At 47.0% G+C, this 26,361-nt stretch overlaps 1 protein-coding gene across 1 annotated transcript in view; it reads left to right on the top strand.

The window, feature by feature from the left end:
* VAPB (VAMP associated protein B and C) overlaps window positions 1-26,361 on the top strand; it is a 160,383-nt gene that overhangs the window by 79,846 nt on the left and 54,176 nt on the right. Inside the window, exons 2-3 of the mRNA XM_078651956.1 lie at window positions 10,362-10,514; window positions 25,234-25,337. Coding sequence (XP_078508082.1) covers window positions 10,362-10,514; window positions 25,234-25,337 — 257 coding nt within the window. The remainder of the gene's footprint in view (window positions 1-10,361; window positions 10,515-25,233; window positions 25,338-26,361) is intronic.

Here is a 26,361-nt window from a genome sequence, read left to right as displayed (position 1 = left end):
GTGGTGGCGCTGAGTGATGCTGTGGTGGCGCTGAGTGATGCTGTGGTGGCGCTGAGTGATGCTGTGGTGGCGCTGAGTGATGCTGTGGTGGCGCTGAGTGATGCTGTGGTGGCGCTGAGTGATGCTGTGGTGGCGCTGAGTGATGCTGTGGTGGCGCTGAGTGATGCTGTGGTGGCGCTGAGTGATGCTGTGGTGGCGCTGAGTGATGCTGTGGTGGCGCTGAGTGATGCTGTGGTGGCGCTGAGTGATGCTGTGGTGGCGCCGAGTGATGCTGTGGTGGCGCCGAGTGATGCTGTGGTGGCGCCGAGTGATGCTGTGGTGGCGCCGAGTGATGCTGTGGTGGCGCCGAGTGATGCTGTGGTGGCGCTGAGTGATGCTGTGGTGGCGCTGAGTGATGCTGTGGTGGCGCTGAGTGATGCTGTGGTGGCGCTGAGTGATGCTGTGGTGGCGCCGAGTGATGCTGTGGTGGCGCCGAGTGATGCTGTGGTGGCGCCGAGTGATGCTGTGGTGGCGCCGAGTGATGCTGTGGTGGCGCTGAGTGATGCTGTGGTGGCGCTGAGTGATGCTGTGGTGGCGCTGAGTGATGCTGTGGTGGCGCCGAGTGATGCTGTGGTGGCGCCGAGTGATGCTGTGGTGGCGCCGAGTGATGCTGTGGTGGCGCCGAGTGATGCTGTGGTGGCGCCGAGTGATGCTGTGGTGGCGCCGAGTGATGCTGTGGTGGCGCCGAGTGATGCTGTGGTGGCGCCGAGTGATGCTGTGGTGGCGCCGAGTGGTGCTGTGGTGGCGCCGAGTGGTGCTGTGGTGGCGCCGAGTGGTGCTGTGGTGGCGCCGAGTGGTGCTGTGGTGGCGCCGAGTGGTGCTGTGGTGGCGCTGAGTGGTGCTGTGGTGGCGCTGAGTGGTGCTGTGGTGGCGCTGAGTGGTGCTGTGGTGGCGCTGAGTGGTGCTGTGGTGGCGCTGAGTGGTGCGGTGGTGGCGCTGAGTGGTGCGGTGGTGGCGCTGAGTGGTGCGGTGGTGGCGCTGAGTGGTGCGGTGGTGGCGCTGAGTGGTGCGGTGGTGGCGCTGAGTGGTGCGGTGGTGGCGCTGAGTGGTGCGGTGGTGGCGCTGAGTGGTGCGGTGGTGGCGCTGAGTGGTGCGGTGGTTGCGCTGAGTGGTGCGGTGGTTGCGCTGAGTGGTGCTGGGGAGAGGGAGAAAAAGGAGAGCAGGGAGAGGGTAAAGAGGGAGAGAGGAGAGAGACGGAGAGAGGAGAGGGAAGAGAGGGAAAGGGAGAGAGGGTAGAGGGAGGGTAAGAAGAGGGGGAGGACGAGAGCGAAGGACGGAGGGGAGAGAGAGGGGAGGGAGAGCGAGGAGAGCAGGCAGAGGAGGAGATGGGGAGAGGGAGAAAAAGGAGAGCAGGGGGAAGGTAAAGAGATAGAGAGGAGAGAGAAGGAGAAGGTGAGAGGAGAGAGGAGAGAGGGGAGAGGAGAGAGGGGAGAGGGGAGGACGAGAGGGAAGGAGTGAGAGGAGAGGGAGTGGAGTGAGAGGAGAGGGAGTGGAGTGAGAGGAGAGGGAGTGGAGTGAGAGGAGAGGGAGTGGAGTGAGAGGAGAGGGAGTGGAGTGAGAGGAGAGGGAGTGGAGTGAGAGGAGAGGGAGTGGAGTGAGAGGAGAGGGAGTGGAGTGAGAGGAGAGGGAGTGGAGTGAGAGGAGAGGGAGTGGAGTGAGAGGAGAGGGAGTGGAGGGGAGTGAGGGAGTGGAGGGAGAGAGGGAGTGGAGGGAGTGGAGGGAGTGGAGGGAGTGGAGGGAGTGGAGGGAGTGGAGGGAGTGGAGGGAGTGGAGGGAGAGGAGAGGGAGTGGAGTGGAGTGAGAGAGTGGAGGGAGTGGAGGGAGAGAGGGAGTGGAGGGAGAGAGGGAGTGGAGGGAGAGAGGGAGTGGAGGGAGAGAGGGAGTGGAGGGAGAGAGGGAGTGGAGGGAGAGAGGGAGTGGAGGGAGTGGAGGGAGAGAGGAAGTGGAGGGAGAGAGGAAGTGGAGTGAGAGGAGAGGGAGTGGAGTGGAGTGGAGTGGAGTGAGAGGGAGTGGAGGGAGAGAGGGAGTGGAGGGAGTGGAGGGAGTGGAGGGAGAGAGGGAGTGGAGGGAGAGGAGGGAGTGGAGGGAGTGGAGGGAGAGAGGGAGTGGAGGGAGAGAGGGAGTGGAGGGAGGGAGAGAGGGAGTGGAGGGAGGGAGTGGAGGGAGAGAGGGAGAGAGGGAGAGAGGGAGTGGAGGGAGAGAGGGAGTGGAGGGAGAGAGGGAGTGGAGGGAGAGAGGGAGTGGAGGGAGAGAGGGAGTGGAGGGAGAGAGGGAGTGGAGGGAGAGAGGGAGTGGAGGGAGAGAGGAGAGCAGGGAGAGAGGAGAGCAGGGAGAGGGATAAAGGAGGAGAGAGTGAGAACCATGTTATCGACTCCAGCACCATGAAATACCAGAAAGGCACGTTTGGTTTAGGAGCTTGATGCATAATAAAAAAAAACAAGCAAATAAATGGAAGCACTCCTCATGGAAACGGGGAACCTTACAGGCTGGATTTTAATTGGGGTCAGGAACTGTGAATTAAGGGGATTCCGCCACGCAACATTACACTGTAGAAGTTGTGAATACAACGTAACTGGGTGTAGGCAGAGAAATGAGGTCAAACAAATGATATTCCGGAATACACTTCAGTCTTGAATCCGAAAATTTACCATGCAGGCAGTACACTGTAAAATATTTAGGATAATGCTAAGTTTGGCAGGCACATTTTTACTGAGCAGCCGAGTGCTTTGCAGTGGCATGCCCAGTGTGAGGCAGTACAATTTACTAAGGGTGGGCGGCCAGCTACGCTCCGTGCACGGAGTGCGCGTAGTGCCGTCTCCTACGCATTTTGCGTAGCGGGCGTAGCCAGGCGGCACTACGCGCGCTCCGCAGACGGAGCGTAGCCGGCCGCCACCCGCCTCCCTCCCGCCCTCCCTAAATATGCAAATAAAAGGATTTAAAGGTTTTAAAAACACTTACCTGTCCGCCGCGTCCCCGGGGCTCCCTCTCCCGTCCCTGAAATCGCGCCGCCGCCATTTCGGATACTAATGCGCATGCGCATTTCTCATGAGAAATGCCGCCCGCGCATGCGCATTAGTATCCGAAATGGCGGCGGCGCGATTCCAGGGACGGGAGAGGGAGCCCCGGGGACGCGGCGGACAGGTAAGTGTTTTTAAAACCTTTAAATCCTTTTATTTGCATATTTAGGGAGGGCGGGAGGGAGGCGGGCGGCGCGTAGTGGGGCTACGCGGAGTGCGCGGGTGGGCATAGTTTTGCGCCCACTTCGCGTAGCTCTGCGGAGCCCCACTACGCACACTACGCCCAGGGTTACAATTTACACAGCGACTACAACAAGCATTGGGGTGTATTAGTCAAACAAAGACGCAAGCACAGTGTGAGGGTGAGGGGGCAACGCAGGGGTGAGTATTACAAACGCCACGGGAGAGGGGAGCAATTGGAGTGCGGCAGAAGCATCAAAGGGCTGGGAATGCGTGGGGGGAAGGGGCGCAACACGGTGAAATGGAGCAAGCTGGCCACGCGCGCATGCACGCAAGCTTGCAGCCAGGGAAAACAGGGGTAGCAATTTGAAAAGCCCCTATACAAAATGTCGAGCAAGCTCGACCTAAAAAGACCATTATGCTGTTTATATGGAGGGCTCTGGCTATCCAATCCGAGCATGCGGACTCCACCCGCATTTGTATTGGAATGCATGATTCTTACAGCCCTTTAAAACCTATCGTTTAGATGTTTGTTTAAAGGGACCTTTACCAATCAAGTTTGAAATAATGCAGTACGCGTGGTACTTTCAAACTGACCAATCATATGGCCAGGCCTTTTGTACTATATGGTTTAATGCATATACAGTCGAAAAAGTATTGTAGACATGGTATTCAAGTTAAAGTTACCTTTGTTTAAATGCACGCGCGGCACTGCATCCCCAGATGTTAATCGGAAATGATTTTTCGGCATGGCGTATGTTCAGCCCTCAGTTCCCTGCACAAGAGTAGCGGAAGAAAGGAATGCTGCACTGAACTTTCCATGATAGCTAGCCCTGCAGTGTGTTTAAGACATTAACAGGGTGTTTATGTAACATATGATGCTCTGCTAAATTTTACATCGCGGCTGGCAAGCTTCACTTCAAAGGTGTGGGAGGAGTGCTGCTGGTGATTGACTGGCGATTTGATGATGTGCACGCGCATTTTAGGTCAATGCGCTTGCGCATTGACCTAAAAGCGCTTGCGCATTGACCTAAAAGCGCACGGGCACAGCATCAAATCGCCAGTGGAATCGCCAGTTAGGTAAACTCTCGATAAGCCCCTATATATCTCGCTCCCGCTCAATGCACATGCGCATTGAGATGTCGCTCGACCTAAAAATGAGAACGTAAGACAGTGGTTTGGAGAGAAAGACAAATAGCGACAGATCGGGTAAAAGAGAGAGGCAGGTGAAAGAAAGAAATCAGGAGAGAGGGAGAGTGCTCATACGGCCATTTAAAACAGATTCAGAGCAAGAAGAGAGAGAGGGGACGAGAGAAATTAAACATAGAGACGCTGGAAGAAAGAGCAGGAGGAAGAGACTATATCGTTCTGAAAAATAGAAACAGACTTAATATTGTTGTGTGTGTGATGCATGTATTTTTGGTATAAGATTTGTTTTTGGTTTTATTACCTGTAAAAATGTTATTAGTTATTAAAATAAATGTTTGTTCTAATTTTGCATTTTTAGTTCCATAATGGGATGTGGGTTTATAGGGGAATAGGGTGGGAAGTTATGTAATTGCCTCAAATTGTAAAGCGCTCTGATATCCTTCGTGACCAAGTTTGCGCTATATAAAACTTTATAAATAAATTAAAAAATGTAGTGTGTCCACGTTGCATTTTAGGCTGTTTGCTGTTGCAGGTACAATGCGTACCCACACAAGTGAGGTACCATTTTTATCAGGCGACTTAGGAGAACACTTTCTTTGCATTTCTGCCTTCCAAAAGGGGCATGAGTCTTTGTCTTCCCCCTCCCAGCGGGGGTGGGATCGGGGTGTTTACTCCCAGTCTACCCCCATGTTAGGGGGTGGGGTGCCAGTGAGCCCACTGTATACTGGAGAAATTGCTCTGAACCTAAAAGGGGAAATACAGCCTTTCTGATTATAATCATACAATCCTAGTGACACTGTCTTATAGAATGTGTGACCTTGCAGTAATTTAAATTGCTATAGGTGTGTACAGTTTCCTATTCTCTCTAAAATTATTATCCACTTAAATATTTCACATGACTAACAGTTTTAAGTCAAGTGCTGACTGCTATTCGTTTGCTATAGATAAAGACTCTTTCTCTCAGGCCCTACGGGCTATACTCCACAGCTTATGAAGAAGCACTACATACAGCACTGATATGGCCACAGTGGCATTCAATCTTTGAGCCATGCTTACATCACCAAAGAGAGCGAAACTGGTTCTGGGTAGCACACTACTACATTCTATGATAATCAACAGTATCCAAAGCCTCAAAATATTTAGTGTTGTTCACACATGTACACTCAGTGCTGTATATGATTATGATGTCATAAATGATAATGTTGATTGTCATTTAACATTGCATAAGAGATGTAATATGTGATGTCACAAGCAGTGCATAGCGGGAATGCAAGTCATGGTATCTCCGTAACCTAGAACTAGTAAATTTCATTGTTTAAAAAAAGTTGTAAACAATAGTTATTATACTACTAGGCCTAAATATAAAGTCACTTTAACCTTTGTTTTTTTCAGTGAATTTCTAGGGGCCTATTTACTTAGTTAGCTATTACCATTCATAGCTATAGCGTCACTTTAACCTTTGGTTTTTTTTTCATTGAATTACTGGGATTTTATTTCACGTGTGCCCTTCATGGGCATACGTTTTAACTTTCTGTTGCATGGGGTTGGCATACAGAATGGCACTCCACTCAACCCATCTTGGTCAGCCTGTGCCCTATTGCAGGTCATCCCACCCACAGTCAAACCACCATCTCTTTCCTCCCTCATGGATAACCACTGTGCATTTAGTTTTTAGTTTTTTTGCTGCTGTCCTGCGATGTTCCTGTGGTGCCTCACGAGGCCTTATTGGGTCCTACTGGAGTACTGAGGCCGGGCAGCACAATTTAGTTTGGCACCAGGGACTTACAAGGGCCAGGATTTCAGGGTACAGTGCCCAGTAATGACAGCTACACACTTATTTAGATGATGCGGGTAGCCTATATGATTACTTGGTACTAGTCCTGCAGGAATGTGATGGACAAAGGGGAAAATAAATCCTTCAGCCAAGCAAAATGTGGTCTTGTTAATTTTGCTGTACTACAGGACTCTGGCTTGACCACCTGTCGAGATATCACCAACTTTTAAATCTTAATTTCTCAAAAGCCACTCAACGGATTTACACCAAATCGCATAAATCACTTTCTGAATGAAGATCAAGCTGTCTGCCACATTTGCTATAATTCTGATCAGTTTTTTCTAAAAGGTTTCCTAGTTTACTATGGAAGATTGCAGGGGGGAAATGTGTTTTGGGATCTCACCCTTTTGTATCGATTTTCCTGATTAATATCACATGTCTAACTCTTTAATATGAGGTCATTAAATTCTTAGTTCTGTTCGATGCTCTGAGTCCAACTTTCATGAGATGCTATACCAAATACAATCCTCAAAATGTGTAGTTGGGTATTAACATATTCTCCACCAATCCCCTTGTTGCATGGGCTGAACTTAAGTATTGGTTCATCATTATCACACGTATGGCCTTTCTATTTCGAGCCTGACCATGTTGGTTGGTATAGTCGATGAGAGCTAACACAGCTCTTGCACTTTTGATTGTGATAGTCTGGAAAACAGCTTGTAGATGCATACAGTAAAGGAGAATGTGTAAAGAGTTGGTAGGTAGAGTCTTCGTTTGGCCCACTTACCAGATCAGTGAGGTTGAAGTGGAGAGTAGCCAAGGCACAACCATTCCGCACACACATTACATTTTGAATGAGTGTTTCACCTCCTCTTCCTTCATTCAACAATTAAGTGTATTATTAGGATCCGTTTGTGGTTGCTTGTAATCCGCTGCAGATGCCCACAGTGCATGCTGGTATGAGAGCTTTGCAGACTGTCATTAATCTCTGCAAATCAGTAAAAATTAACTACAGGCATTGAGGTGTGTGTTCATGGGGAGGTGGTGGGTGTTGCCTTTCTGTGAGGTAACTGAAGGAGTGCATTAATTGAATTAGTTCTAATCCCTGGAATACTTTCATATTTATCTTCATAGTAGGTAATTGTATAAGGAGTTGTGTTAATGTGTTAATATTTTCGAACACTGATCATATCTGAGCTTGTATTTGTATTTGTATTTGTATTTATTTTACTTGTAAAGCGCTAACATTCATCCTGAAAGGACATCACGGCGCTGAGAAAGAATTGCAAGTGACTTGATGACAGCAGTAATTGGAAATTATTGATCTGGCCTGGGAAAAAGGAATGTTTTTAATTGTTTCCTAAATGAAAGGAAGCAGTCAGTAGTTCTGAGTTTAGGAGGTAACTCGTTCCACTTTGTTGCGGCAATGTGAGAGAAGGCCCTCTCTCCCATCCTGACAGTCCGAGCTCGGGTGATAGATGCTCTTCCTGAGGTCATAGATCGTAGGTTTCTAGAGGGTTTGTGGAATCTAATCCTGTCATGTAGGATGATGGGGCCTGTATCGTGAAGGACTTTGTGAGAAATACACAACAGTTTAAAAGTGGCTCGCTGTCTCATTGGGAGCCAGTGGAGCTCACGCATGCATTTTTTTGCTGAGTCGTATTTCCTTTTATTACAGATGGCTTTGGCAGCGGCATTCTGAACCAACTGCAATTTGGAAAATAGGTAGTCTGCCATTCCCACAAACAGTGAATTACCGTAGTCCAACCTGCTCATCAGTAGAGCTTGGACTAATGTTTTCCTGCAATCTGTCGGAACCCAAGGAAATAGTCGTCTAAGCATCTTCAAGAGGCCGAAACCTCTGCCGCAAACTATGGAAACATGAGATTTCATGGATAAATCTTTATCCAGTGTTATTCCTAAATTTTTAGCTTTTATAGTTGGGTTAGGAGGCAAGCCCAAATCACTAGGCCACCAACTGTTGTCCCAGACATGTGTGCTTCTGCCGAACAGTAGAATTTCAGATTTGTCAGCATTAAGTCTAAGACAATGGTCCTGCATCCAAGTTGCCAGTTCAGTTAGGCAGTTCGTCAATCTAGTTTTGGAGTCATCATTTTCATCAATGGTAACCATCAACTGGGTGTCATCCGCATAGGAGCACATTTCGACACCCCACTTTTTGCCGATGGTTGCCAACGAGGAGACGAACACGTTGAACAAAGTTGGGCTCAACGATGCCCCCTGAGGAACTCCGTATTTTATAGGTCGTGGGGGGGATGTATAATCACCCAGGCGAACTGATTGGGTGCGATCCGCTAGGAACGATTGTAGCCATCCAAGTGCTTTATCTTGAATTCCTTTCTCTGCCAAAGTATTCAATAGTTGATGGTGGGGTACGGTATCGAAAGCCGCTGATAAATCAAGGAGTATCAGAACGACTGTACTACCTTGATCTACCTTGGTTCTAATACTGTCTGTCACCGCCAAGAGAGTGGTTTCGGTGCTGTTATTTGTCCGAAACCCTGTCTGTGATGCGTCCAGCAGACCATTAACTTCCAGAAATGTGGAGAGTCGTCTGTTGACCAATTTTTCCAGGACCTTTGATAAGTAAGGTAACTGGGATATTGGTCTGTAATTGGCCGGATTGTTCACATCTGCCCCGGCCTTCTTTACTAAAGGGGTGACTAGGGCCTGTTTCCATGATGTTGGGAATTCGGCAGAACTGAGGGAGAGATTAAATACTCTGGTAACTACTGGACATATTACAGGGGTAAGCTGGGAGAAAATGTGATGTGGACATGGGTCAAGTGAAGAACCAGACTTGACCTCTAGCATGGCCTTTTCTACTTCCTCTTCTGAAAAAGGACCAAAAGTGTGACAGACAGTATGTGCAGCAGTTGGTATATATTGGTCAATTTTTTCCATCTTTGGTTTTGGAAAAGAGGCATAGATGGTATCAATTTTTTCACAAAAAAAATCATTGAGCTTATTACAATTCTCTTGTGAGGGAGTGAGGTGTGCGGAGAGATTAGTTGGGCTGCATAATTCTCTTACAATTTTAAAAAGTTCTTTTGATGAATTTTTATTCTCGGACACTCTGCGTGTGAAATAGTCCTTTTTTGCCTTTCTAATCGCTCTGTGATAGAGTGCTTGAGCTTTCCTAAAACTATCTTTGGTCTCATCTGTCTTAAATACTCTCCATTTGTGCTCGAGGGAGGTGCAGTTTCTTTTTAAAAGTTTAAGCTCAGGTCCGTACCATCTCTCTGATTTTTTGTTGCCTGGTTTATGACGAGATTGGATGGTCGAACAGTGTTCAAGAGCATTTTTAATATTATTGTGAAGAAGGTCTATTTCCTCCTGGATATTGGTACTTGTACAGGAGGGATGTAAAAAATGATTACTGAATTTATCAAGTGTGAAGGACTTCCAGTTTCTTGTGTTTGCTGTAAATGCACTATGTTTTGTAGTCTGGGGGGTGGGGAGATTAATGCGGAAGGTGATCATATAGTGATCGGTCCATACCAATGGGATTAAAGGGTCGATGTCAATAGATTCGATATTAGAAAATATCAAATCTAATGTATGCCCTGCATTGTGTGTTGGTTGATGGACTCTCTGAGATAACTGCAGGATGGACATATCTTCCACTAATAGGTTCGTCAAGGAGCTACTGTTGTTATCCAGATGTATATTAAAATCTCCAAGAAGGAGGATGTTCTTGTTCTTCAAACAGACAGGCATGATCTGTGTGAGTAACTGTGAACTAAAATTTAATGTACAGCCCGGAGGATTATAAATTAAAATGCCTCCAAATAGCACACTGGTGTTTATAGACACCGTAAATGCCAGAGCGTCATAATTTCCAACCGGTGCAATACTTTCTTGTCTGCATGAGAGATAGTCTCTAAACAGTAGAGCTACACCGCCACCCCTTTTCTTAGCTCTGTTAACATTCAGTATCTTATAGTCCGGGGGAAGGGCTATGACTATGTCTGGGATATTGTGGTCATCTAGCCATGTCTCAGATAAACACACTAAATCTGGTTGTTGTTCATTAAGAAGGTCCCAGATATACGTGGAATGTTTAGGTAGTGATCTTACATTCATATAGATGCATTTTAAAGGAGATGTGGATAGATGTAATGTCACAGGGTTCAGTGTTAAGCTTTAAAACATGGTAATTGTTTTTTTCTTTATTATAGGTCCATTTACAGATGTTGTCACCACAACCTTGAAGCTCACAAACCCTCTTGACACAAATGTATGTTTTAAAGTGAAGACTACAGCTCCTCGCAGGTACTGTGTTCGGCCGAACAGTGGCATAATCGATGGAGGAGCCTCTGTCAATGTATCAGGTAAGCCTCCGAGCCTTCACACAGTTGGTATATTACAGACAGCAGTGATGGTAACATACATCTGACCGGGCCCATATGAATCTGGATGTCCAGAAAAGCTACCCTTTGCCTAATCTTGTCTTCTCGGATTTGTTAAAGCACCACCGAACTAGATGCTTGCCTTAGTTTTCCTTGTTATCTTTGTTGTCTATCCACGATCTTTCAAATGAAATACCTGTGTTTCCACAACATAAGCTCAACAATTGTTTTTTAAGCCCAGTATTGTGATTTTGAAAGATCTGAGCGCAGACCATTTCATTAGCCTTCTTACTTTAAGTGACCAAGAGATAAGGGAACATAAGCACATACTAAAGTCGCACAAAAAGCAGTTTCTTGACTGGAAGAGAGAAAGCAGAGATTGCAGTCAGTCAGTCAAAATACACTTTATTCGATTTTTTTAAAATCATAAAAGCCATAAAAACAAACAAACAATATATACAATTTAAAACATTCAAATTGATTTGTATATAGTTCATACAAAACAGTCATTATATACACAGTGTGCAAAATAGACAGGGCAAGAAATTTGGACTAGTCATACTACACATTATTTCCGAAGTTTGAATTACAGCAGTGGCAGACAAGGACCTTGTTTTGATTCTATATGCAGCCACTAAAAAAACTGGCCAGAGTATGTAATGCGGATACTACCAAGGGACTGTAGATACGCCAAAGCTGGCCTTACTTGAATGAACCCTGCTTCTTTTAAAATCGGTAACAAATATTTGGTCCTCGGCTCCCTGTATAAAGTGCAAAACATAAAAAATGCATCGTATCCTGAGTGGAAAATTCATCACATTTACATGGGAGTCCTCTTTCCGGTAGACTCCAAGACTGAAAACTACCCAACACATAGGGGATTAAATTAAATCTAAGTTTAATTAACAAATGTCTATGGAAGGGTTTCGTTACATAAGCGAGGTAAGGCTCCAAGGAAAGGGAGGTTAACAGCATATAATGTAATCTAACTGTTTTTTTTTAATTCTAGTTCCTCCCGGGCCAATCTCATGTTTCCCAACAGGTGTTTTTTAACCCAGGCAATGTCCTCCATTCTAATAGAGGATGGCAGATAGAATAAGTTTCGACGTGTTCAAAAGTCTGTCTCACATATTCCAGCCAGGGAGTTCTCTTCCTGTGATCAAGGGACATGAGATCCCCCAGAATGGCATGGTTAAGAGTTAGTTCGTTGTTAAGCCAAGTCTTTAACCACGATATTAGGGGAGCCAATCTGAGCTGATCTGTTACGTGATCTATACCCAACTCCCCATGAATCGAGTAAGTGGGGGGGGATTGGGGGACAGAAAGGAGTTGTCTTAAAAACTTATTTTCTGCCCTTTGGAGCGTTTCATGCGTCAAGTACCCCCATAGAGGCGCACCATACATGGCTATGGATATGCACTCATAAATTTGACTTCCTGTTCCCAATAAAGTCAGTTTTTTCCTGCCCCTCAAAGTTTAAAGTTAAGATAACCATGTTATAAGAGGGCACAGTATGGGGTTAATGGAAAATAGACGTTACACATTTTAAGGGTTCTATCCATTTTCATTGGTTTAAAATACATGTTGTTCTTCGAGTCTTACATTGATGAATACTGCGATGAATATAGCTGCCTACCTTGGAAGCATTTATTGCAACTTTATTGCAATAACAAACTAAAGTGAATACGTGAATTCCTTAGAACGCGTACAAAGTATGCCAACCACTGTTTGACCCCCTTATTATAATGGTCTCAGCTAGTGGTTGTAAAGCAAATTGATTTGCTAAAGTGCAGGTATTCAGGCGATGCTGTTGCTTCGGTAAGACCGCTATGTCTTCTCCAGAGCTTACCTGTTCTATGAGCCCTTCTATGCTGATCTTCTGGATCCCTCAAGTTGGCCTTTGGAGGTTTTGTGTTGAAAGTAATGTTTTTTTTTTTTTTTTTTAAGAAGTGCAATTGAATGTTGTTTTTGACTCCGTATAAGCATCCCTGCATTTCACCAAAAAAACATGCGTCATCGGGTCAAAAATTAAAAACCTTATGTGGTGCTGTGAAATGTCAGAAACCATTGGCTTAAAGTAACTGGAATGATTCTGTGACGGATTATTGCATTTAATGTTAGAGGTACTAATCGTTTGCCCAGATAGTGGTAATACTTGTTTTCACAAATTAGGGAAAATAGTAATATCTGAAAGACCCGTTAATCCCCATATATCTGTAAGAGACATTAGTTAGTGATAGATTCCTTACCTTAGAATATCCCCAGGCATCAGACTGGATCCGGAAAATTTGTGTCGGCAGTGCCCCTGCGCGTCGGTAGGTGTCGTCATATGGCTCCGCGTACATCGTTGGCGTCTTAGTCGGCGAGATGATGTCGCTGGAGCTACTTAGACGCGCCCACGTCAGTTCTTTCTTTTTCCACGCCAGCAAGCGCAGATCCGGAGAAAGCGGTACCCCCAGTCATTTTATACTGAGCTTTTTGGAACTTTTGTCTCTGTTTTTTGAGTACTTACACTCCAGATGCATAAGGATGCCCAGTTTTAAGTCTTCCGCGGCCTGTCCCTGCACGATGTCGGTGACGGACCCGCATCGTGAGTGTCTCTACTGCCAGGGGCGCGGGCCCGATTCAGAATCGTGCCCCCACTGCCAGGCCATGGCTCTGAAAACTTTGCGGGAGCGGTCCCAAAAGTGGCTAGAGGCCTGGGAGTCTGCTCCGCTCTGTTCCAGCTCCCTTGGGAGGTCGAGTAACCGGCCGCGGAGTCATCACCATCATTCAAAGTCTTCGCACTCTGAGTCAGGTAAGGCGAAGCACAAGAAGTCGAAGAAGCGTCGTCGCTCTTGCTCTTCGCCTAGCCAGTCTGCGGCGCGGCTGAGGGCGCATGTGACGCCCCCCGCGTGGCTCGTGCAGAGCCGTGCAGTTGCCGATGGCCTACCCGCCTTTTCCGGTTCCATCGGCTACTCCGGCCCAGCTGCAGGACTTCCTGTCAGCCATGCCACATATCTTCGGACCGTCTGCCCTGCCAGTGTGCCTTCTGGCCCCGCGGGCCCGACCGGGGGTCCTCCTTCTTTGACGTCACCAGCTCCGACCCAGTCATCGACGTCGGTCTCGACACCGAGAGACCCCCAAGGATCCCCGTCCATGTCGCGTGGCCATGTACGACTTCCACCGACATCGAAGGTGCCGGCCGCCTTCCCGGCTTCCCCCCGACGTGGAGACGGTGCCGGAAGGGTGTCGACCGATTCCGCCGCCAATGGGGAATTTCTTCCACTTTCTTCACCCACCTCCTTTTGTTCCACCTGTTAGGTAGGCTGTGGAGGACTGGGAAGACCGGGAGGACTGGGCGGGGTATGAGGACCATCTCGCAGCACAATGCAAGTTAGACCCAGACTGGGATGAGCATCTGGGAAATGCAGGTGACCTTGATTATACTCCAGAACCTAGCTCACTGTCTCCTTCTACCGTGGCTACGGAGGAGGGTGGTTCCTATTCTATGGTGTTGCGTAGGGCGGCCGAGGCTCCATCTCGAGCTGCCTACCATGGCCGTCAGGACTAACCTCCTGACAGAGGTGCTGCGGCCGGCGTTTTCTTTTACAGAGCCGCTGCTGCCCTTTAATGGTCCACTCTCGGACGTTCTTTTGGGCACCTGGTTCAGGGCCGACACAGGGGCTCCTGTGGATAAGAATGTGGCCCATCGCCCGGCCCCGGCGAACCCGTTTTCCTCTCCCAACTTACTACCCCTGAGAGCTTGGTTGTCCAAGCCTCTGCGTCCCCGAGCGCGTTCCCTTCCGCACCCCCGGGCAGGGAATCCAAGAACCTGGAGCAGTTTGAGGTGGGGGAAAAGATTTTTTTTTTCCGCCAGTTCAGGAATGCGGTCTGTGAACACCGCATGTCTCTTGGGCCATTATTCCCATTCTGTGTGGGATACGGTTGTGCAAGTGCTGCTTCAGTGTCCGGTGGAGGCTCAGACACTACTCTCCCAAGCTATTGCTGAGGGGAGGGGAGGGACGCAGTCAAGTTCACAATCCGGTGTGGTCTTGGCACTGCTGACTCGCTGAGCCGCCACGCCTGGCTGAGAACGACTGGCTTTTCTGGTGATGTCCAGAACACATTGATGGACATGCCCTTTGATGGCACTCGCCTTTTTGGCGATAAGGCGGATTGCGTGTTGGAGCGTTTTAAGGACTTGCGGGCTACGGCTAAGTCCTTAGGTCTTTTGGTCACACGCACTCCTTCTACTTCTGCTTTTCGCTCCTTTCGTGGTCAAGGAAGGGGTGCCCCAGCACGTTTGTTTCAGAGCCACAGGCGTGCGCAGCAACAGTCTCAGCGCTGCCGTGGACGTGGGCCCCGCAGTGCCGGGTCACGGGGTCAACTTGCGGGTCAGTCCACCACCACCCCCCCCTGCCGCCACTGCCTCCAAACCTTCCTAGTCCGGTGTTTCAGGCCCACCAGACACCAGTGGGTGTCAGGATTCGCCATCACTTCCACCTCTGGCGCACCATCACATCGGACGGGTGGGTTCTGCAAATTGTCCGAAGGGGTTACTCCCTCCCCATCGAGACTACACCCCCCCCCCCCTCCCCCCCAGTATCACAGTATGTCAAGGGATCACTTGGCACTTCTCCAGCAGGAAGTTAAGGCCCTCTTGGACAAGGGGGCCATCGAATGCGTTCCAACGCTAGAAGTAGGTTGTGGTTGTTACTCCCACTACTTCTTGTTTCCAAAGAAGGACAAAGGCCTGCGTCCCATCTTAGACATTCGGAACGTAAATCGCTTCCTCTGAAAGAAGAAGTTCAAGATGCTCACACTTGCTCAGGTCTTGTTTGCCCTCGACGCACAAGACTGGATGGTAGCATTGGACCTGCAGGACGCTTATTTTCATATCCCCTTCATGCCGACCCACTGGCATTACCTGCGATTCACAGTAGGGCAGGAGCATTTTCAGTTCACTGTGCTCCCCTTTGGCATTACCAGCGCCCCTCGGGTGTTCACGAAAGTGATGGCGGTGGTAGCAGCTCATCTGCGCAGATCAGGGCTTTGTCTTCCCCAATCTCGATGACTGGTTGTTGAAGGCGGGCTCGCCCCAAATAGTCACCTCCCATCTGCAGACTACGGCCGACCTCCTGCATTTGCAGGGGTTCTCCATCAACGTGCCGAAGTTGGACCTGATTCCCTCTCAGAACCTCCTCTTCATGGGAGCGGTTCTTGAGTCAGCGCAGTTTCGGGTTTATCCTCCCAAGCAGCGAGTCCGGGACATTCGGGCTATGATTCTGATCTTGCAGCCCTGTCCTGTGTTTCCGTCAGGACGACCTTGAGGCTGCTGGGCCTCATGGCCTCCTGCACCATGCTAACCAACCATGCCAGACGGCATATGCGGACTCTGCAGAGGGACCTCGGACCTGGCACAAAGTCTCTTTCACCAGTGGGAAGAGCCTTGGTTAGATCTATTCGCCACCGAAGAGAAGGGAGATGAGTTGGCCTAATGGCTAAGGCGCTCCACCTCGGACCTGGGGATCTGGGTTCGAGTCTCGTTAACGACGCCAAACATCCTGTGATTCTGGGCAAATCACTTAATCTCCCCTTGCCTAACAAAAATGAAAGTGTGTCCTCATGTAACGTAACTGGTACTATGTAAAGCGCTCCGATACCCAATTCAGTTCGGGTCAAGTTCGCGCTAAAAAAAAAAAACAAACAAAAAGAAAAACGTGCAATGTCAACTGTTCTGCGTGTTGGAATTTCCAAGGTGGCTCTCGCTCGGCGACACTTTTTGTTGCGAGTAGAGCTGCGGTCTTTTGTACGCATTTCCGCCTATACCACTTCTACCAAGAGTGCTGAAGAAGATTAGGCGCAACCGGGCCCAAGTCATTCTTGTGGCCCTGGACTGGCTTGAAGAGTTTGGTATCCCGAGCTACTCAGTATGAGCATGGATTTCCCAATCCAACTGCCTCTTCAGAAGGATCTCCTGTTGCAGCAGCAGGGGACGGTTCTCCACCCGAACCTGTCCAGCCTCCACCTACATGCGTGGAGATTGACCGGCAACAGGTAATTCCATTTGACTTGCCTCCTGAAGTTTGTGATGTCATTCTGGCAGCCAGGCGTCCCTTCACTAAATCGATATATGCCTGCAGGTGGAACAAATTTGTGGCATGGTGCACAGCAAAGGCTGTGGATACCCTTTCTGTCCCTCTTTCAGAGGTCCTTTGGTTCTTTCTTTCCCTGGCCCGGCAGGGCTCTGCTCTGGGCACTATTAAAGGCTACCTTTCTGCTATTCGCTGCTTTTCTCAGGCTCCCTGATCAGCCCTCTCTTTTCAAGTCCCCTGTTAATATATTTCTCAAAGGCATTACTCACCTTTTCCCTTCTATTCAGTTTGTGATGCCGCAGTGGGACTTGAATCTGGTTCTTACTTTTCTAATGTGTGCTTCTTTTGAGCTGCTTCACAACTGTCCTCACTGTTTATTGACTTTGAAGACAGCTTTTCTGGTTGCAATCCCCTCCGCTAGGCGGGTGAGTGAGCTCCAGGCTCTTTCCTGTAAGCCTCCTTTTCTGTTGGTTCATCCGGATAAGGTTGTGCTTCGCACTTGTCCTTCCTTCTTGCCAAAGGTTGTCACTGCAAACTATCACCTTGCCCACATTCATTCCGCCTCTGCACACTTCCAGGGAGGAAGAGAGGCTCCACCGTCTGGACCCAAAACTCTACCTAAATCACACACAACAGTTCCAGGTGGATGACCAGCTCTTTGTTGCCTACGTGGGAGCCAAGAAAGGCCGGGTTCCCTTCTGTCTTTATTGAAGGAATTAAATCGGTTTATCAGAACCCACGAGCCAAAGTCCTGGTAAACGGATTGGTTTAAAATTTCCCGTGGAACCAGGCAGGGTTGTCCCCTGTCCCCTCTTTTATTCAACATCTATATGGAGCCTTTTGTCTGTGCAATAGGAGCTGATCAGGTTAGTCGACCCTTTAAGATAGCAGACCTGGAGCTTAAAGTAGCTTTGTATGCTGATGACCTCCTCTTATATACTTCCAACCATGAGGAAGCAATTCCTAGGCTATTTCATCTTGCCGAGGAGTTTGGAAGGTTTTCCGGGTATCAAATAAACAAGGAGAAAACAGAAATAATGGGGTGGAACAACAGCACGGTTATTTAGGGGGCTAAACATAAAATGAGGTATTTAGGAATCCACTTGACCCAAAAATTGGATGACATTCCTAAACTTAGCTGGCAGATAGCTGTACGAGAGATTACCAAAATACTAACAAGGTGGGGTAATCTGCCACTGAATATATATGGATGGGTGAACCTCATTAAAATGACAATACTCCCCAAAATAACTTTTCTTTTTAACAGCATCCCTTTACCCTTTGCTCTGAAAGACATCAAGAGCCTCCAAGGCAAGATCGGTTCCTTTATATGGGCTTCAAAATCTCCTAGGATAGCCTGGAAGAAATTAAGGAGTGGGTTGAGGATAGGTGGTCTAGCTTTACTTTCATATTGTCATGCCTTTCATTTTAAAAACTTTAGACTACTGGCAAATAAACTGGACTCCTCGTCACAGGGCCGCCTTTTCAGGCGTTGTTGCATGATCAACCACAGGGCCAGGAGTTCTTCCTTTTTAAATTTGGAGATGAGAAATTCTATAAAAAAGTCCGACTTAAGATCTTACGGTCAGCACTTAAGAACTGGGTACATGTCTGAAGAGTTCTGGGGATTCCATATTATAACACACATGCTCCAATTTGGGACTCTCCGGGGACTCCAGAATGCCTGCAGGATCAATTGTCTCGGCCATTAAAACAGCCGACTTAACTAGATGGGGAGATCTCTGTGTTAACTCAGTCCTTATGAACTGGGATTCTCTTGCGTCCCTGACCAACGCGTCTTTAACAAGATTCAAAATTTACCAACTTTCTGCCTGGTGGTCTAGGGAGACGCTAGAGTTTGACGATGATACTGGGATTCTTGATTCGGTCTGTAGGGAAGGACTTTGGAAACAAGAGCTCTCTTGCTGGTATAGGTGGTTAACGGGGGCGAAAAAAAAACGTTATATTCAGAGCTGGTGAGTCTTTGGGGTAATGTGATAGCAGATAGTCCCGAAGAAACTCAGAAGATCTGGGTAGATGCATTTTCCATGTCTCAGAGTTTAATAAAACCGGCTAACCTACGGTTTACTGCCTACGGGGTATACTGGACCCCGGCTAAATTATCTAAGGTTACATTAAATAACTATTGTTGCCCCAGATGTAAACTCCTTGCAGCAGACGATCTGCATATATTTTTAGAGTGTCCAGATATTACTGACTATTGGAAAGCTGTCACTGTTTTTTTGGAAAAAGTTCTATCTGCTCCTATTACCTGCTCTCCAAGATTAGTCTTTTTTGGATTGCCAGCTGGATATAATGTTAATAGTTTTTCCTCACAATTTATATTTTACGTGATGGCTATAGCTCGAAGAGAGATCTGTAGAGAATGGAAGTCTGTTTCACCGCCTAGGTTTGCTGACTGTTTAAGAAACATAACGTCCGCCAGTAAGTTAGATATGGCATGTCAAGAGGCAAGCGCAGAAACGGTATGGTCTGCTCTGGTGTCCTGGTTTAATATCTAATGGCGGTCCAATGATTATGCCAGAGGTGTGTGGGTCCTGTCCTCCCAGTTCTATGAGGCGCTCCATCGGAAAGAATGGGAGTAGGAAACAGCCTACCTCTGGGAGATTCCTGTTTGCTGCACGCTGACTCCAGGGCAGTAACTAAGATCGACAGTGTGAAAGGCTTCAAGAGTTCCCATCTAGAGAATTTATCATGTGGTGGCATGTATGAGGACAAAAAAAAAAGGCCGGGCTATACACAAGAGGACTATCTCCCGTTGGGTCGTCTTGTGTATCAAAGCCTGTTGTTCTCTGGCTAAAGAGGAACCTTCGGTGGGGTTGCGCGCTCATTCTACCAGGGCCATAGCAGCTACTCCTGCATTTGGACGTGGTGTTCCCCTGCAAGACATCTGTCAGGCAGCCATGTGTGCCTCGTTGCACACTTTTACTAACCATTATTGCCTAGACAGTCAAGTCCGGAGAGACTGCTTCTTTGGCTGTTTTGTTCTCCGTGACTTTCTGGTGTGATCTTGGTTCGCAGACCCACCGCCGAGGTTGGTATTGCAGGGGTATCTATTCTAAAGTAAGGAATGTATCACTAATGTGTCTTTCAGATGCACAAGTTACTTACTTGTGTAACGTTGTATCTGTAAGACATTAGTTAGAGATAGATTCCATACTGCCCCGCCCATCCTCCCCGTTTTGTGACTTCTAGGGTTAAGGTCATTCCTTTTAGGGCCCTAGTTTCAATGCACCAGTGGTCAGTATCTTGCATGGCTCTGCTTTCCTGGCGCGGAAAGTCGTGTACAGAACTGACGTCAGGGCGCGTCTAAGTAGCTCCAGCGACATCATCTCGGCGCCAACGACGTACGCGGAGCCATATGACGACACCTACCGACGCGCAGGGGTACTGCTGTCGAAAACTTTCCGGATCTAGTCTGATGCCTGGGGATATTCTAAGGTAAGGAATCTATCACTAACTGATGTCTCTTACAGATATATCGTTACACAAGTAAGTAATTTGTGTGCCATGGAAGGTGCCACGTACGTGGCATATTTTTTTTATCATAATTTAGTTAACCTTCAATATAATTTGATCCTGCATTGAAAACGAGTCTTTTTGTAATATTGTGTATGAGCCCATGTATGTGGCTTCTCAGCCCAGATACCCCAAATTTGCATTTTCTGGGAGCCTTCAAGACCCCTCCGGCTTTTCTAGCTAAAGAGAAAGTTCACAACAACTTATATCTTGCAAAGGGCAGACACTTCGCCTATTTTTGTTATCCCTGCTAGCAAATTATGCGCTTCACAACAGTGCTCTTTTGATATTACGTATGTTTAGCAGTTGGATGCCAGCCTCCCTGGTTTACTTATCAGAGGTATTTGAAAAATAACCAAATGAAGAAAAAGTGAGATGGGACGGATGTGACTTGTCCAGTTTGTGAACATGTAAATGCTATACTTTACAAGCCAGGGTGAGCAGGTGTAAAGTTCTTTATTATGTTCATACATTTAAAGCCTGTTTTTGTAGTTGGTCACATAATGAGCTTATTGGCGTCCAATAATGCAGATAGCATTTAAAGCATCTCCCAAGATCCACTAGTGACTTTTGCATAAGAGCGGAGTAAGGGTAACTGACTTGTCCGTAAATAAGACTACAGTAAATTGCAGTAAGCTGTAAATAAGTGATCTACTATAACTTGATGCCTTAAAGTATTCTCATTCCTCTTGGTTAGTGATTGTTTTTGGACTAATGCGTTGGTTTCAAAGACATCTGTGACAGTTGTCTTTTAAATCCAGTTTATGAATTTAGTCAGTTGAGCGCAATCCAGATATACACTAGAAAACAAAGTCTGGCTAATGTGGGGGGGGAGGGGCTCCCAAGAAATGAGGTGGAGTTTTTTCCACAGTACCCCCTACATTTTGGTCACCAATCGTTTTGGAGGAGTACTTAATCTATGCTACCTACATACATATTGGCATCAGCAGGAGTTTCTGTGATACATTTAGGGTAAAAAAAAATAAACGCTTTCCATGTGGGATCAGCATGCGTTGTATAAATTTAAGTTCATAACAATAATTTGTTTTTTGGTTTGAAAAATTGAAGTTTAAGGCTTTATGATGTCTTGCCCCTTATTGACGCATTAAAAAACAGGAGTATGTTTGTAAGGGGTGCTTTGATGCAAATTAAACGTATCCAATTAAAGTTGAATTCTAAAAGGATCTTACATAGTTTTGGGTCCGGCAATGTTATTCTACATATATTACACTAATCTTATTAAAATCGTTCTGTGCCATAAAGGTACAGCTCTTCAAGCAGCATTTTGCTGCTGTATTCACCGCGGAAAGTTGAAAGCATGATTAATCCCCTCCCTTTACATGCCACTCCCTTAACCCTCCACGGTTTTTGAGGTGACTCCTTTTTAGGTTTCGCCTGTCGAAAGCTGCGCAGCTTTTCGGCGCAGGCGAAATCTAATGTTTACAGTATGTGTGTGTTGTCCCGCCCTCTCTTTCCATTGGCTAGCTCCATAAATGGAGGCTAGCCATTGGAAGAGAGATCTGCTCGTCATTCTGCGAGCAGATTCGTGGGCGTTCCTGCGATTTTTAGGCTTTATGCCACGTCATGCGGCGGTGGGCGGATGTACATTTTTTTTTCCAGGCCGGCATCCTTCGTCACACCAGCCTGCTCGCTCTCTCTGTGAGGACGCAGACCCGACCCGCTCCCCACTCCGAGCAGGGGTGGGCTGCGCCATTTCACTTTTCTTGCAGGTAAGCGGCATTTTTTTCTTTTTTTTACCGGTTACTGCCCCCCCCCCCCCCGCTGTCCGTGTGCCCGTTAACCCGCCCCCCCTCCCGCTGTCCGTGTGCCCCCCCCCCCCGTTGTCCGTGTTTCTTGTTTAAAATAGGGTCACATCAAAAAAAATCTGAGATGTCAGTCCTTTAGTACAACGTTGCTTTTGTTGGGAGGCTGTCCCTTGTGGAAAAACAAGTTAGATTGTCTCTGTTCACTTGAAAAATGACGCACGTTTGCGCCTTTGAGCAGGTTGTTAAGTTAAACTGTTATTTTTGGGCCAGTGAACACCTTTTATATATGTGGATTCTAGTGAGAAGTGTTCGCAGGTGGCTGTTTGGGGTTGTACAGTTGGGCCACAGCATATGTTTTCGTGGAAACGGAATATTGGTAACAGAACGTCATTTTTGCCTCCAGTAATTGTCAGTCTGCACTTCAATCACCGAAGGGCTGACTCTTAGAAATGTGCAGCCGCATTTTTTCCCGGCTGTTGGGTTCACTTTCACGCCTGTACATGCCAATGAAACAAATTACGTTTCCATGTTCCAACTCCATGTTCAGTGTAGGAATGTAACTGCGCCCCACGGCCCTCACTCATCGTCGACGATTGATTGAGTGTGAGGTCGGTAGTGCGGATGAGACCTTAAACACAAAAGGATAACACTCAAAAGATCTTTGGGTAGGGATTGCAGTACTGAGAATAAATCAGTCACTTTACCCAACAGCCCTATGTCGTTTTGAGAAAAAAATGATCACAACGTATCTTACTCCACATATTCAAGCGGCTACGAAATAAAGGAACATTTTAAAACTTAATTTCACTCACCCGAGTTATATAACCTATGACGCTCCCAACTCTCAAGAGTTAAAAAAAAAATTTGACATTGTTTTTCTGTGAGATAATAAGCAACACCTGTGCAGTTGTAACAGGGTACCGAATCTGGACATTCCCGGTGGTGAGTCCAATCAATGCACCTTACGTACTTCAGAACAATCCTTATTCTGTTTTGAAGTCCTCTCCCTAGCCCTTCTTAAACAACTCTTGCTCTCAGCCAAATGTTGTTCGCTTTGTGATCTTTGCCATGAACGTATTTTGCACTCAGCTAATTATTCACTTGGGGACAGTATTTACACGCTTTCGAATGTCTTATTGCCTTCCGCTGTCTTTACTGCGCGTGGATAATGTCCTTGGGAGCTGAATTTGGGTGGAGGGAGAGATGGGGGCGCAGAATTCGTATGCAGTGACAGTGTCGCAGTATAATGCGGTCCTTCCCTCCACCCCCAAAGTGTGAAAACTAGTAGATGGGCCTTCAGTGCTCTTTATGGAAAGCCCCCGCCTGTGGAACTTTTCAGGGGAAGCTGACAAGTTAGAAAACACTTTCTCGATCGCCATGTGCATCCTGAAATTGGGGGTATCAGGGTAGTGTGACTGGAAGCCCTCTGCCGCATGCTGTGACCCTCACCCTGATCACGTGTCATGCGAAAGTCACTGCACACAGGGTCTCTCCCTCAGAGGGGGGAGGTTACTGTCAGCATAGGTAAAATAATTTCTCCATTTTACTTGGGAGACCCCCCAAAACCGCTTTCCCTAGTTTGTGACATTCCCTCTTTCATCTTGTGGCATTCTATTAGACAAGTCGTGGCCCCAGTTATATTTTTGTCCCAGGTCCTGCAAAAAACCGCATGCCTGAAGACCACTTGAAACAATTTCTCTTCTGAAACCCATTTTTCTCTCAGCTAAAGGGACGTTGTTGCCCCTTAATAAATGTACTGTTTTTAAACTCTGCCTTTACCTGATGCGGAAAAACCCATATAACAATGTTTGTATTTTGTATATAAAGCTTATAAAAAAAAAAAAGAAGAAATAATTTAAAAAATTCGGAATGTGTTGCTGCGCCAAATTCGGTAGCGCCGCGCTCTGACATTTTCAAAACACAGGGATGTACCGTATTCACAAGAATACGGTGCACCCTTGTGTTTCCCTTAGCGCCAAAAAAACTGGCTAGTGTAAGCGCAGGCACCGTGCCGCCATGTTTCAAGTGTGCCTGCGCTGTAGAGACGATTGGTTATGTACAGGAAGGGACTCCTTGTCTCCCTACTTCCCTGCCCCCTGGCTGTGCTTGCTCCCTCGCCCCCTGGTTCCCCTTCCCCTGGCTGTGCTTGCTTCCCTGCCCCCTGGCTGTGCTTGCTTCCCTGCCCCCTGGCTGTGCTTGCTTCCCTGCCCCCTGGCTGTGCTTGCTTCCCTGCCCCCTGGCTGTGCTTGCTTCCCTGCCCCCTGGCTGTGCTTGCTTCCCTGCCCCCTGGCTGTGCTTGCTTCCCTGCCCCCTGGCTGTGCTTGCTTCCCTGCCCCCTGGCTGTGCTTGCTTCCCTGCCCCCTGGCTGTGCTTGCTTCCCTGCCCCCTGGCTGTGCTTGCTTCCCTGCCCCCTGGCTGTGCTTGCTTCCCTGCCCCCTCGCTGTGCTTGCTTCCCTGCCCCCTCGCTGTGCTTGCTTCCCTGCCCCCTCGCTGTGCTTGCTCTCCTGAGTGGGTGTGTGTGGCTCTGGGTGGGTGTGTGTGGCTCTGGGTGGGTGTGTGTGGCTCTGGGTGGGTGTGTGTGGCTCTGGGTCTGTGTTTTTGTGTGGTATTTGCCAGAGATTAAACTATTGCCATTGTAAATGACAATACCATTTATTTATTTGTTTTCAAAACCAACACATAAATACAAATTTTGTCATTTACAATGCCAATAGCTCAAACTTTTCAAAATGCGAAACCATTGCATTGTAAATGCTTGTTGTTCAGGAAACTAATGTGGCCAAACCATTGTACATTAATGTCCAACTGCTGTGCTGTCCGCTATCTCCCCGTCTGCCTACACGAACCAGTCCTTTGTCGGTCAGGAAGTGGGCCTGTTAAGATTCCCTTCTCATTCGAGCTGCTTCACATGGAGACATTTTTTTTTTGCTGAAAAAAGTGCACATCAGACTGCTGGGCCCTAAATGCCCCCAAAACTGCTCCCCTCTCTGATTCTAAGTGATACCTTGTAAGAAATGTTTAAGTTTGCGCTGCTACTGCTTTATACAAAAAGGTCCTTCATACAGGTTTGTTGAATAATTCAGAAGCGTCGGGTACAACACTACAGTTTGATATATTTCGCAGTCCTCGATTTTTCCAATTCGATTTAGATCAGTTGTTTTGGCTTTTGTACATTGCAGAAAAAAAATCAGTTTAGTTATCAAGCATAAAGTAACATCTGTTAATACTCCTGTATGTGTAACTATACATTATTACTAATTACTCTGAAGTAAAACAGTTTTTGTAGTTGCTAACTGTTCAAAACATTTATTTCTCAAGTGATGCTACAGCCTTTCGATTATGACCCCAACGAGAAAAGTAAACACAAGTTCATGGTACAGTCCTTGGTTGCACCGCCGGATATTTCAGATATGGAAGCAGTAGTAAGTATAAACTCTGCTTTTGAAATATAAAATTACCTGTTTTTATTTTGACTCGTATAGTATGGTACCCAACTATTGCTGTTAGTCAAACTAACATATATAGAAGTAGTGGTCATGTTTATTTTCTCCATGATTATAGGTCGTAAATTGCCCTCAGTTTACAGGTTAATAGAATGTTCTGTTAAGTCATTAACATTAGGATTTTCTAATAAAGCATCTCAATATCTTTTACAGAAAAGCAAGGCTTTCAGTTACACTAGATAAAGAGCGGACCACTTAACCTCTGCCAGCTTTAAGTGTTGAAAGAACAATTTCAATTACTTTTGAACATCATCTGAGGGATGTCTCTGAGGATGAAGTCGACAATATACAAGTTTTCTATGTTCCATTGTACAGGTCTAGCAAGAGGCCGTGTTTTGCAGATTAGGATTAATCATTGGTTTGTTGCTGGGAGCTACTTTTCACTGTGTCGTTCTATATACAGTCTTTACAGAAAGGACGACCAGTGAACACCTTCAGGTTGCTACAACAGTATCTTTATCTTTGCTCTAGATGCCAGTCAAAAGAAGTGTACTGTTTAGGCATTTGGGGATCACCAATTTTTCCTGTAATACAGGGAATGTGGAAAAAGTCTGCTCTAAATCTCCGCAGCCCAGAAGTCTATACTTGGCAAATAAGTTGCCTAGCCTGCTTGAAAAATCCAGACGTAACAGCCTGCCCAGTCAGTTTTTCTTTCAAACTGTGGTTCCTGTGCTAGTCAGCAAGTCGACTTTCTCTTTGATTTTCTGCTCAACAGAGGACATTATCTTACGCACCCCCACCAACATTTCAGTGTCTGCTCTCATGTGTCTTTCACTGTACCATTGCCTCCATTTGAGCCAACCATGCCTCCGATTACCTGGGTCTCAAATTTGGGTCTGACCTATATTTTCTGGTCTTCCCCAGTTTCATCTTTTCATCTAAAGAAAATGCTGCCTTAGTTCCTGGGTGGGCGGGCTATTTGATTGCCTTAAGCTACATCGAT

Source organism: Lissotriton helveticus, chromosome 7, assembly GCF_964261635.1.
Source record: "Lissotriton helveticus chromosome 7, aLisHel1.1, whole genome shotgun sequence".
NCBI lineage: Eukaryota > Metazoa > Chordata > Amphibia > Caudata > Salamandridae > Lissotriton > Lissotriton helveticus.
This window is presented reverse-complemented; position numbering and strand designations above follow the sequence as displayed.